At 40.0% G+C, this 12,892-nt stretch overlaps 1 protein-coding gene across 5 annotated transcripts in view; it reads left to right on the top strand.

Moving 5' to 3' along the window:
* The window catches only part of AMOT (angiomotin), a 66,915-nt gene extending 62,723 nt beyond the window's left edge, over positions 1-4,192 (top strand). For 4 of the 5 annotated variants that reach the window (XM_040265113.1, XM_040265111.1, XM_040265109.1 and 1 more), the window contains one exon: positions 427-4,192. In XM_040265113.1, the coding sequence (XP_040121047.1) occupies positions 427-524 (98 nt within the window). In that variant the 3' untranslated portion in view covers positions 525-4,192. The remainder of the gene's footprint in view (positions 1-426) is intronic. The other variant, XM_040265110.1, reaches the window with a different exon arrangement.
* The last annotated feature ends 8,700 nt before the right edge of the window (positions 4,193-12,892 follow it).

Here is a 12,892-nt window from a genome sequence, read left to right as displayed (position 1 = left end):
CAGGACAGGAATGGGAATGAGGCAAGGTCATTTTCCGAGTAACAGTAAATGCTCAGGTGGGCAAGATGCAGAGGGTAGTGGGCCAATCTTACTTTGCAATAGGCTTAAATATGGGCTCTAAAGCCATTTCTCAAATTTTGAGTGTTTCTGAGCTGCCAGCACAGGGGGTGTGAGTTCGATCCCTGGTAGAGGAACTAAGATCCCACATGCTACACAGTGTGGCCAAAACCTTTTTTTTTTTTTTTTAAAGAAAAGAAATGAGGATGTATACCTATGGCTGATGCATGTTGATGGATGGCTGAAACCAACACAATATTTTGAAGCAATTACCCAATTAAAAATAAATAAAATAATTTTTTAAATGAGGATAAAATGTGAGTTTTCACCTTGTCCCTAAGTGTTTTCTAAACCTTTATTTCCATTTAGATGGCTCTGTTTTCCACTCCAACACTCTGGAAAGAAAAACTCCCATTCAGATCCTGGGACAAGAGCCTGATACAGAGATGGTGGAATATCTCATCTAAATGGTCAAATCAAGAGCTGCAGCGTATCAGCAAGAATGCTTTTAATCATTCTTCCCTTTTGTTTGTTCTTATTTTGAGGGTGAGGACAAGGGTTGGGGGAGGGGATTTTTTTAAAGGAACTTTTTATTGAATCAACATAGTACTTAGGTAATACCGTACGAACTCCAGTCTGTTCTGGTACCCTTAGGGAGTACCTCTAAAGCCAGATCCATTCAAATGTGCTCTAAAGTTTATTGTTTGGATTTATACAACTACTAGGACTGTCAATAGCTGGATATACATCAATGTTCTCAACGTGCTGAAATTCGTTTCGCATTTCCATATTCCAGATCATTCTTTTATAGAAGAGCACAGTATGTTTGGAAGACTGTGTGTAACATGTAGTTCAGAAGTGGGAAGCCAGAGAGGATTGAGGTGTGTGCTGTTTTGTATGGTTACCACCTAAGCAGCATCCAGAGAGACCTCTTGCTTTGGGTTCATGAAAGGGAATAGTTTTAGAAGCTGTGTAAACTGGAGAAAAGGTAGGGAGTATTGGGGTGTGGAAGGGTGCTGGAGTTGATTTCCCCCTCCCAATTTCCCAGCTACCCTGGGCCAGGAGATTGTGTTTATCTTTATTTCAGTGGTGCTTTGGAAGTGGGTTCTTTTGGTTCCCCTTGGGGAGGTTCATACATTCATATATATACTCTGGAGTAATTTATGCATTTGGATAATTAATATATTGCTTTCGGATGCTAGGAAAGTAAATTAGCTGAGTGATGCACAACTTCTCTCTTAGGGAGTTAGACCACCTGAGGCCTTGACGGACAGTTGCATGAGGTGCTATATGCAGACTTGTGTAGTCTGTGTGGAGCCAGGAACACAGCTTGCTTGCCTTTCCTGAGACCAAGCTGCTTAGTGTTTATTTCTTCTCCAGCAAAATTCACTGGCTGTGTCACCAGTCTCAAACTGCTAATCATTGGCAAAATGAAGAAGCATTTTTGTTGAAAGGTTGAAGGCTTTGAATTTTTGGTGACTGCATTGAAATAACTCATGTTGTTTTCCCAAATTTTTCACATACGTCTTAAAAGACAAATTTGGCTATCACCTCTGATGGAATAGCATCAGAAGCCCAAAGTACTATGCTGCAGTTGGGGGAGAGGGTGCTGCAGCACTATTCTCAGCTACCTCTTCTCACTGCCAGGGACTTCATCTTGGAACACCTTTGGAGAGCAGCAAGAATCACATGTGGGCAGGGACCAACGAGGCCATAGCCCCAAGTTTTGCCTTTGGGCTGCCTCTAGGGACACAGAACGGCTGTCTGTTACCACAGGTCTCTGCTCTGTGTCACCTCTCTGCCCTTCATTAAGGTAACAGATCCACAGACAATGTCATTAAGATCATTTTTCAGGGGTATCGGGTGGGGGGTGAGGGAAGGAAGGGAGGTGTTAGATAAGGTTGGGGGGGATAGGGGTTTGGGGATGTGTTAGCTAGAAACCAGATTAATAGAAGAGTAGGCCTGATATATTACATGGTGAGGCATAGTGGCTGGAAGAACTTTAGCTATAGCTCTACCCCCTCATTTTAGTGATGAGGAATCTGAGAACTGGAGAGGTTAAATGACTTTTTCAAGACCACACACTACAGCTTTCCATTCTGCCAGTTACCATACTTATTTTGGGAAACATTTTTTCTATACAAAATGCTCCCGTTTAAGAAGAGACACCAACATAGTCCAGAGCACATGCGTTTTGGACAGTGTCCCTGGTTTGAGTAATTTGTCCAACATTTTGAATTCCTTGCTTCTCCTGCAGTGCCTTTTCCAAGGTTTTTGCTTTCCTGATCCTTATTTCAACAGAGTCACGTGAAACATCCCCCTAAGAAATCAACCTCAGTTCTATCAGATCATTTTACAGGGTTCCTCTGTGAATGTAGGAATGGCATATTTAACAATATTTTTGTATTGTTCCTGAAAGGAATTATTTTGTCTGTGGTGAGGGAGAGACAGGAGGGAAGGTGATGTAACTTTTCAGCCAATCTTGACTGAAATCTTAAAAAATGAAATGATCATCCTACACAAGTCCTCAGTCATCAACTGAATCCCAAATAGAAATGAAAAGTGCAGTTTGTTAATACTCACTCATACTACCCTTTAGTCATGGAGGGAAACCCTCACATAATAGAAGCAACAAGTAGCAAACCTCAGGATTGCTACTTTCTATTCAGATAAATAGAAAAGAAAAAGAAGAAACCAACATTTCATCTACTCCTTTCATGATTATGACACATTGCTAAGTTTTTGCTAGCTCTGGGAACCATCGTTTTAATCACATTTTGTAAAGTGACAAATGTCATACATTCCACACTGTGTGGCAGCCATCTCTTTAGACTCCTATATTTTGAGGAAAAGAAGTTCTTGGCCAACTACTATTTTGAACTTTTAACAATTTCTCTGCCCCCTCACACCAGAGGGAGTCCCTTTTGGCTCAGTTTTTAATCCCAGGTAATTTGCTAAAGTAATACAGAACATCTAAGAGATGGAAGAAGTCCATGTCAGTGTTTTCTGTTTATTGGGAAGATAGATCCAGCCTTTTCAGAAAATCTCTAATAGGTGTCATTTTAAAAATTCAGGTTTATGAGAGAAATCTCAAGTTAGCCACCTTTAAATGATTGTGTGGAAATAACATTTGGGGGATTCTTCTGGACTCCCACTTATCTATGCATTTTACTGGCACCTCAGGACAGGAGGGTGACCTTGTTGTCTTAACTTGTACTGCCTGCTGGTCTCTGGGGACCTTCTGAGTCAGTTGTATACCAATGTCCCATGTACAGGAAAACTTCATTAGAATAAACATTACTTGATATAAAATTCCTATTAACAATTTTTTATTAAATAAAACTAGCTTGAGCTGTCTTTTAAGACCATGTATCTGATTATTGTTTTAATGAAGGATTTATTCTCAGTGCTGCTTTTGAGCTTCAGGACGACAGGATAGTGGGAACCTAAAATATCTGATGTCATCTGCCATAGGAAACACCAAGAGCCCAGTTGTGCATTCTTTTTCTTGTTACAGAGTGGGTGGGGACACCAGTTGAGAAACGAACAAACTGATTGTGCAGACTACTTTTTTATTAAGAGCCTAACCACTCATAATTCGGCAGCTTCAAGTGTATACATATGCACTAACTTTTATAAATGATACTCTCTTATCTGTTAGCCATGCAATCTCATTATCTCAATTGCTCATTCACATTTGGAATGTGTTACTTAAAATGTGTGCAGTCTTGCTGAACATGTTTTCAAAGGAAGGCATCAGCTACAGGCTAATTGCCACCAATTTCAGCCCGCCATGATCCTTGGAAATATATCTTCCAAGTACCGTCCATCATCAGTTAGACAAGTGTTGGGAGTTTGTTTATTTTTCTCTGGTAGCAACAACGATGGGTTACGTGGAGCCATCAGACCTCCTTCTGTCCTCCCTTGTGATTGATGGCATGTGTTTGTAGAATGGATAGCTGAGGTTGGCAGATGGCTGGACAGGAATCACCTTTGATTTAAAATGTATGTGGCCCCATAATGATGGAGACCCTGTTCTGTAATCAACTGAGCTAGTTCCAATAAAGTTAAGCAGGTTTGAATCCACTTTGTGCCTATCTTTTCATGATAATAAAGTTAGCTTTTTAAAATGCAATACTGTGTGGAAAATGCTTTGGTGTTTACCCAGAAGAGGCTTTATTTATGCTGTATCAGTGATTACTTTCAATTCAGTGTCCAGTGAAATTGCCTTTGAAGGGCAGCATGTGGCAGATTTTGCATTTGTTTAAAGTATGGAATGTGATTATAAAGTATTAAGACAACATCACCATGCACCACATGGTCTAACTGGTTCCTTTATATATTCAGGCAGCATATATTAAAAGCTTTGCATCTTTTTATCTCCTGGTTCCAAGGGATAAAATGATGGCCACCCAAAGCAGAGAATTCATCCTTGGGTTAGCATTTTGGAAGGCCCCTTGATGTTCCTTTTGTACCCTTGTTCTTATGCCAATTCATCAGTTTTGGTTGAGGGAGCTTGTTATTAAAAGCAAATCAAACCCACAAACAAGTTGGCTCTTTTCACTGAAAATGTTAAAGCTGACTTTACACTGCCCTCTCTGTGCCTCCTGTTTACCATCGAGTCCCAGCCTGACCTGGGAGGATAAGATCCCCACAGGCTTTGAAATGGCAGTTTTCACAATGACATTGAGCATGTTGAGTGGTGCAGAATGGATAGGGAGAAGGTATAGAATTCGTTCCATTCTATATTTTTTTTATTAAATTGGGCTGAATTCCCTTTATATTTATGATGAGTGCTTTAAAAACTGTATGTGTGAAAACCCACTCCTCTTTTTCAGGACAAAGAAGATAGTACTAAAGTTAATCATACCTTCTTACAAAGCTTTGTGAAGCATTCCTTTCAGAAATATATTACGTCTAGTTCTTAATGATCAGTCATTTGTGGACAGAAAAAGCAGGTGTTCCTTCAAAAGTGACTAAGATCACATTGTAGGAGTATGTATACATATCAGTATTTTTTTAATTGGAGAATAATTGCTTTACAATGTTGTGTTAGTTTCTGCTGTACAAAAATGTGAAGCCGCTGTAAGTATACATATATCCCCTCCCTCTTGAGCCTCCCTCCTAACCCTCACATCCCACCCATCTAGGTCATCACAGAGCACCAAGCGGAGTTCCCTGTGCTATACAGCAGCTTTATTATCCAGTATTATAAAGTCCTCTTATCTGTGTGGTACTGCACCTTCCATCCTGTCGGCTTCCTCCACCATGATAAGCAATCCGCTCTATCTGTATGAGTTACACACTGCAGGAAGAAAACACCTCCTGCTTCTCTCCTTCACCACCTCAATCTGATCCTACAGGTTGGCTTTTATTGGAGGAAAAAAACTGTTAAGTGACTGGATCTTGAGACAGTTTCTACATGGATTGGCAATCACTCTGGTATTTAAATGAAGATCCCTGAATAACAGGACTTGGTTTCTAAAGAGAAAAATGCTTCCCACAGCACCACCATTTCATACCACATCCAAGTACTCACCCATCAGATGCACAAACTGGCCAAGCCCAGGGTATTTGTTTTGGCTCCCATGTATCGTTCACTTGCCTATTGCCTCTACCATTGGTTTTAGGCATGTGTGAGTTGCTGAATAACTACATATTCAGTTCAGTTCAGTCACTCAGTTGTATCTGACTCTTTGTGACCCCATGGACCGCAGCACACCAGGCCTCCCTGTCCATCACCAACTCCCAGAGTCCACCCAAACCCATGTCCATTGAGTCGGTGATGCCATCCAACCATCTCATCCTCTGTCATCCCCTTCTCTTCCTGCCGTCAGTCTTTCCCAGCATCAGGGTCTTTTCAAATGAGTCAGCTCTTCTCATCAGGTGGCCAAAGTATTGGAGTTTCAGCTTCAGCATCAGTCCTTCCAATGAACACCTAGGACTGATCTCCTTCAGGATGGACTAGTTGGATCTCCTTGCAGTCCAAGGGACTCTCAAGAGTCTTCTCCAACACCACAGTTCAAAAGCATGAATTCTTTGGTGCTCAGCTTTCTCTACAGTCCAACTCACATCTGTACATGACTACTGGAAAAACCATAGCCTTAACCAGATGGACCTTTGGTGGCAAAGTAATGTCTCTACTTTTTAATATGCTATCTAGCTTGATCATAACTTTCCTTCCAAGGAGTAATGGCCATTTGCAGTGATTTTGAACCCCCCAAAATAAAGTTTCTCACTGTTTACATTGTTTCCCCATCTATTTCCTATGAAGTGATGGGACCAGATGCCATGATCTTAGTTTTCTGAATGTTGAGCTTTAAGCCAACTTTTTCACTCTCCTCTTTCACTTTCATCAAGAGGCTCTTTAGTTCTTCTTCACTTTCTGCCATAAGGGTGGTGTCATCTGCATATATGAGGTTATTGATATTTCTCCCAGCAATCTTGATTCCAGCTTGTGCTTCTTCCAGCCCAGCATTTCTCATGATGTACTCTGCATGTAAGTTAAATAAGCAGGGTGACAATATACAGCATTGTCGTACTCCTTTTCCTATTTGGAACCAGTCTGTTGTTCCATGTCCCATTCTAACTGTTGCTTCCTGACCTGCGCACAGATTTCTCAAGAGGCAGGTAAGGTGGTCTGGTATTCCTCTCTCTTGAAGAATTTTCCAGTTTATTGTGATCCACACAGTCAAAGGCTTTGGCATAGTCAATAAAGCAAAAGTAGATGTTTTTCTGGAACTCTTGCTTTTTTGATGATCCAGCGGATGTTGGCAATTTGATCTCTGGTTCCTCTACCTTTCCTAAAACCAGCTTGAAGATCTGGAAGTTCATGGTTCATGTATTCCTGAAGCCTGGCTTGAAGAATTTTGAGCATTACTTTACTAGCGTGTGAGATGAGTTAGATGTTGCCATTATGTACAAGGTCCCAAAGTTTCATAAAACACAGTGCATGATTTTAGTTTATTAGAGAAAACCACACACATACATTTACAATTCATTGTGATATATGAAATACAAAAACTGAACAAGCTGCAAAATTGGTGCAAAGGAGGGAATGATTGTTGGAATGGAACAAAGTATATGTGTGGGGGAAGAAGTAAGTTGAGCTTTGAAGGATGTGCAGGTGTTAACTTGGTGAGCTAGAGGGTGGGAACAAACATTAAGCCCAAAAGAAATAGCATGTACAAAGGCAATCTCACTTTGTCAGACTTGCAACCAAGTGAAGACTATGTTTCCAAGGTCCAAGTCCCTAGAGAACTCCTCTGAATTTTAACAGTCTCTTAATGGAAATTTAAAAAGTCTCTTAATTAGGTGGTAGAACATACTAGTTCAGAAGTCAAAAGAACATGGAGTTCTAGTCCTAAATCTGCTGCTAAACAGATGTTTACCTTTGGATAAATCCCTTAACAGGATCAGAGAATTTAAATGCAATAATTTATCAGTAAAATGCAGATGAATACTTGTCCCTGTGGGTCTCGTAGAGAGGGGATAAAAGCTTCACAAAGTGAGACTATAGGGAAAAGGTAAGGCAAAAGGATAGGCTGAATCTATAAAGATGAGGCAGCTTATTTAACTTTTATCAAAGAAAAATTCAAACTCACACAAAAACAGAATAGTGGAAGGCACTTCCACATCACCATTACTGGGTTTCAGCAATTATCAACATGTGGCAAATCTTGTTTAATTTTTAACTCCCACCCATCCACCCTATATTATTTTGAAGCACATCCCAGACATCATAGCATTTCATCCCCAAATATTTTCATATGCATAAGATGAAATTTTTAATAATGAAAAATTTAAAGTGCTACTCCTGGAACAAAAGTGTATAACCCACCAAACAAACAGAATGATACCACATTTGTGCTTCTTTGCTTTACAAACCTTGTCTGTTTGATCCCATAACTCCTGCTTCAAACTGACACTTAAAAGTCTCAAAAGTAGAGGGGTTCATTCTCCCACAATTCACGTATTGAACAGGGGAGGGATTTTTTGTACTTTTTAAACTTTTTATTTTGTATTGGGGTATAGCTGATTAACAATGTTGTGATAGTTTCAAGTGCACAGGGAAGATATTTTCTTTAAAGGCTCCCCAATGCAGGTTCTAAGCTATTATTCCTCCTTCACTCATATAAAAATCTCCAGTTCCTTTAAAGTCCTTGTCATCCAGCTATTGTTTGTTTACTCTCATCTACCAGTTTGGTCACTATCCTAAGTGCGATGATGACTTTGGTCCCTGGATCACAGTTGTCCTTTCCAGCTCCACAGATCCCCACGTCCATTCCACTTCTGTCCACTGTGCCTGCCACTAACCCAGACCTTGGCATCCTGCAGCACTCCTCCACTGTGGAAATCACATACACCAGGATCCCGCTCTCTGGCCACAGTCTCCCATCCTCCCAGTTCCCCTACTCCCACCCTATCTGCCCTTTGACTTCCAAGAGACCATAAAGTCTTTTGATGTCCCTATTTCCTCCTAGGCTTTTAGCCTTGACCTACTTTGACCTATCTGAACCTCATGCTCAATCACCTGAACCCTCAAATCATTCATATCCCCTTAAAATATCGATCATTCATCACAAGCCTGGAACTCACGAGTCATCCATGAGCCTGTCTCTCCTTCATAGTGCTAAGTCACTTCAGTCGTGTCGGACTCTGTGACCCCATGGACCATAGCCCTCCAGGCTCCTCTGTACATGGGATTCTCCAGGCAAGAATACTGGAGTGGGTTGCCATGCCCTCCTCCAAGGGATCTTCCTGACCCAGGGATTGAACCCACTTCTTTTAAGTATCCTACACTGGCGGTGGGTTCTTTACCACTAGTGCCACGTGGGAAGCCCCTCTCCCTCAGAGCTGATAGCCAGTTCATCACTGATCCTTACAAATAACAAAACTCATTCACTATGCTCCAGCTCTATTGTCAGCAACCTATTTCAAGCTATCATAGTCCTTTATTATCATGCTATTTCAATAGCATAATTTATATATTCATTTTTTAAATTATGAAAGTATGCTAACACATTTACAGGAGACTTGGAAAATACAGAACAAAGTTACATATAGTTCCTCTATATATTACGATTATTTTTTTAAAGTAAAGTAAGATTTTTAGTTAGGGTTTCAATATCAAACTCTCAAAAATTAATAGAATGAATGGACAGAAAAGTAGGATATAGCAAACCCAAAAAGCACTATCAATCAATTCAACATAATTAAGATTTATACAATTTTAACACAACATCAGGATACAAATTCTACTAAAGTTTCCATAGACTATAAACAAGGAGACACTGGAATATATCAAAGAACATAAAACAAGGTACAAAAAATGTCATGGTCTAAAGGTTCAATAGCATAATTTTTGTGTGTGTTTTTAAAAAGTTTAGTTTTCATGCTTATTTTAGGGAATTATTTAAATTTCTTAATACGATCTGCTGTTATTTTTATAGAGTGCAAATATCTCCTTAAAGTATATACTTCATTTTATTTATTAATTTTTGTTGGAGTACTGGTCATGCTCATTCTTGTTTTACCCCTTTATTATATCTATTTAGCATGAATATTTATATTTATTCAGCAACAAATATAACTTATATCATGTCATTCCCCTGCTAAAAATCTTTCAAAAACTTCCCTTTGCAAAGTGAATAAAATGAGATGGTGAGAATTAAACAACTAACCCCAAATTTTATTGTTGATGGATGTGAAACTAAAACTCAGATATCTTGGACATTTATTTCAGTAGAATCATTATCATGCCTTATTCTGAGTGTTTTCTTTTTCGTATAGGACACTACTGCTATCACATCATTATTTACTTTGATATTAATCTATTAATCTAGAAGAGTACTTCTTGAAGTCCTATCCAAACCATCTGTATCAGAATCAGCTCAGGCAGGCGTTTGTTCAATGCACTCTCCCTGGCTTTGCCCCAGAGAACTTCTCTTGTAGTTTTAGGATAAGACCCAGGAATTTGCAATTTAACAAGCTTCCCAGGAGACTTTGATGTAGTTTGTTCTGAGACTACATACTTTGAGAAACATTGGCTGAGGATTTCCTGGCATTTATCTTACTTCCCTTCCCCTCTTCAGTTCCTCTGCTACATAATAGACTCTCAACTGCACACAGTTAAATAAGTCCAATTTGAACATGAGCTATCACACACACCCCTACTTCAGTAGGCAGTCATTTTCTTTTCTGAAACTTTTTATTTGGTATTGGGGTATAGCCAATTCACAATGTTGTGATATTTTCAGGTGCACAGCAAAAGGACTCAGCCATACATATACATGTATCCATTCTCCCTCAAACTCCCCTCCTGTCCAAGCAGCCACATAACATTGAGCAGAGTTCCATGTGCTATAGAGTAGGTCCTTGTTGGTTATCCATTTTAAATATAGCAGAGTGTACAAGTCCATCCCAAACTCCCTAAATATTCCTTCCCCTCATCCTTCCCCCGGACAACCATAAGTTCCTTCTCTAAGTCTGTGAGTCTGTTTCTATTTTGTAAGTTCATTTGTATCATTTCTTATTTTGTTGCATGTAAGGGATGTCATACGATTTTTCTCCTTCTCTGACTTACTTCACTCAGCATGGCAATCTCTAGGTCCATCCATGTTGCGGATAATAGCATTATTTTGTTCTTTTTAAAGGCATTTTACTTTCTTCATTCACGTTTAGCACCTATGGTGAAATAGCTGCTCATTCTCCCCAGATAAAACTCTTAAGTGGTTGGAGTCATTGCTCTGATCAAACAAGACACATTGGTTACTTTTGTTATTGGTTTACATGGTTTATGGTGCTTGAGGCCCCCACCACCATATTTATGATCTTGGTCAGCTCTTTTAGCCTCAATGACTTCTATACTATGAAATCACTGAATTTTTATCTTTGATGTCCCTTTTAATTCTTCTATCCCTTGATTCCATGAGACTAAATACTACCTTCCAGGTCATAAATTCTTTCACATGGATCCAAAATTGGCTATGTGGCATAATAAAATATTTTAAATTCCAAATATATTGAAAATAAACTACAGGCCTAAGAATCTATTCATCAAACTTCAATAATCCCCCCTCATTCTGCCTACACTTGACATTTTATTCTCTCATTTTGCCTATACCTACTTCATTCTCTTACTACACATATTATTTCCCAAAGAAGACATATCCACAAAAATAAATTTCCTAGATAAACCTGAGATCAAAACAGAGGGAAGGTAGGATTGTTTACATTACTTTCAAGCTATGCGTGTAGGTAATTTGCATTTATCCAGTTGTGGGGCTAAGTTGCACAAACAAGGGAGAGTAAAAGAGGAAGTAATCAAGGCACATATCATGTTGCAGAAGACGGCCAAGAGAAGGATGGTATTAGCTAAGCCACCATGATACACCCATGGGACAAACTAGAACTAGGAAAAGAGGAAAGAGAAATAAGTTTCTTGTAACTTGTTGTTGTTTAGTTGCTAAGTTGTATCTGACTCTTTGTGACCACATGGACTGTAGACCTCTAGGCTCCTCTGTCTATGGGATTTCCAGACAAGAATATTGGAGTGTGTTGCCATTTCCTTCTCCAGGGGATCTTCCTGACCCAGGGATAAAACTTGTGTCTCCTGCCTGGCAGGCAGGTTCTTTACCACTGAGCCACCAGGGCTTGGTGTTAAAAACTAGCTGTGTGACAAATACGTAACATATGTATTCTTCCCAACAACCAAAGCTAAAAGATAAAAAAAAAAAAAAAAGTAATGTATCTTTTAGAGCTTCCCTGGTGGTCCAGTGGTTGAGAGTCTGCCTGCCAATGCAGGAAACATGGGTTCAATCCCCAGTCAGGGAAGATTCCACATGCTGCAGAGAAACTCTGCCTGTGTGCCACAACAACTGAGCCCTGTGCACTCTAGAGCCTGTGCTCTGCAATAAGAGAAGCCTTTGCAATAAGAACCCCCCACACCACAACTAGAGAAAGTCCATGGGCAGCACAGTCAATAAATAAATAAATAATATATAAAAAGAAGTTTAAATTTTTAAAAAAAAGAATGTATCTTTTAGAACTCTTTTCTTTCACACCCAGAGGCAAATCCACATCATGTGCATTTTGAAACTTAAGACAATTTGGAAGGCTCTCTTTATGTTTTTTTTTTTAATTGGTGGATAATTACAATATTGTGATGGTTTTTGCCATACATCAATATGAATTGGCCATAGACATACACGTGTCCCCTCGATCCTGAACCCCCCTCCCACCTCTGTCCCCACTCCATCCCTGCAGGTTGTCACAGAGCACCAGCTTTGGGTGCACGCCTGCATCATACATCAACCTCGCACTGGCGAGTTTTATATATGGTAATGTATATGTTTCAATGCTATTCTTCATTGGCAGATAAATGGATAAGGAAGTTGTCCTACATATGCACAATGGAACGTTCAGTTCAGTTCAGTTGCTCAGTCATGTCCGACTCTCTGCGACCCCATGAATCGCAGCACGCCAGGCCTCCCTGTCCATCACCAACTCCCAGACTTCACTCAAACTTACGTCCATTGAGTCGGTGATGCCATCCAGCCATCTCATCCTCTGTCGTCCCCTTCTTCTCCTGCCCCCAATCCCTCCTAGCATCAGAGTCTTTTCCAATGAGTCAACTCTTCACATGAGGTGGCCAAAGTAATGGAGTTTCAGCTTTAGCATCATTCCTTCCAAAAAACACCCAGGGCTGATCTCCTTTAGAATGGACTGGTTGGATCTCTTTGCAGTCCAAGGGATTCTCAGGAGTCTTCTCCAACACCACAGTTCAAAAGCATCAATTCTTCGGCGCTCAGCCTTCTTCACAGTCCAACTCTCA

This window comes from Oryx dammah, unplaced genomic scaffold (genome assembly GCF_014754425.2).
Source record: "Oryx dammah isolate SB20612 unplaced genomic scaffold, SCBI_Odam_1.1 HiC_scaffold_23, whole genome shotgun sequence".
Lineage (NCBI taxonomy): Eukaryota > Metazoa > Chordata > Mammalia > Artiodactyla > Bovidae > Oryx > Oryx dammah.
The sequence above is the reverse complement of the archived record's forward strand: the minus strand, read 5'-3'. Positions and strand labels throughout refer to the sequence as shown.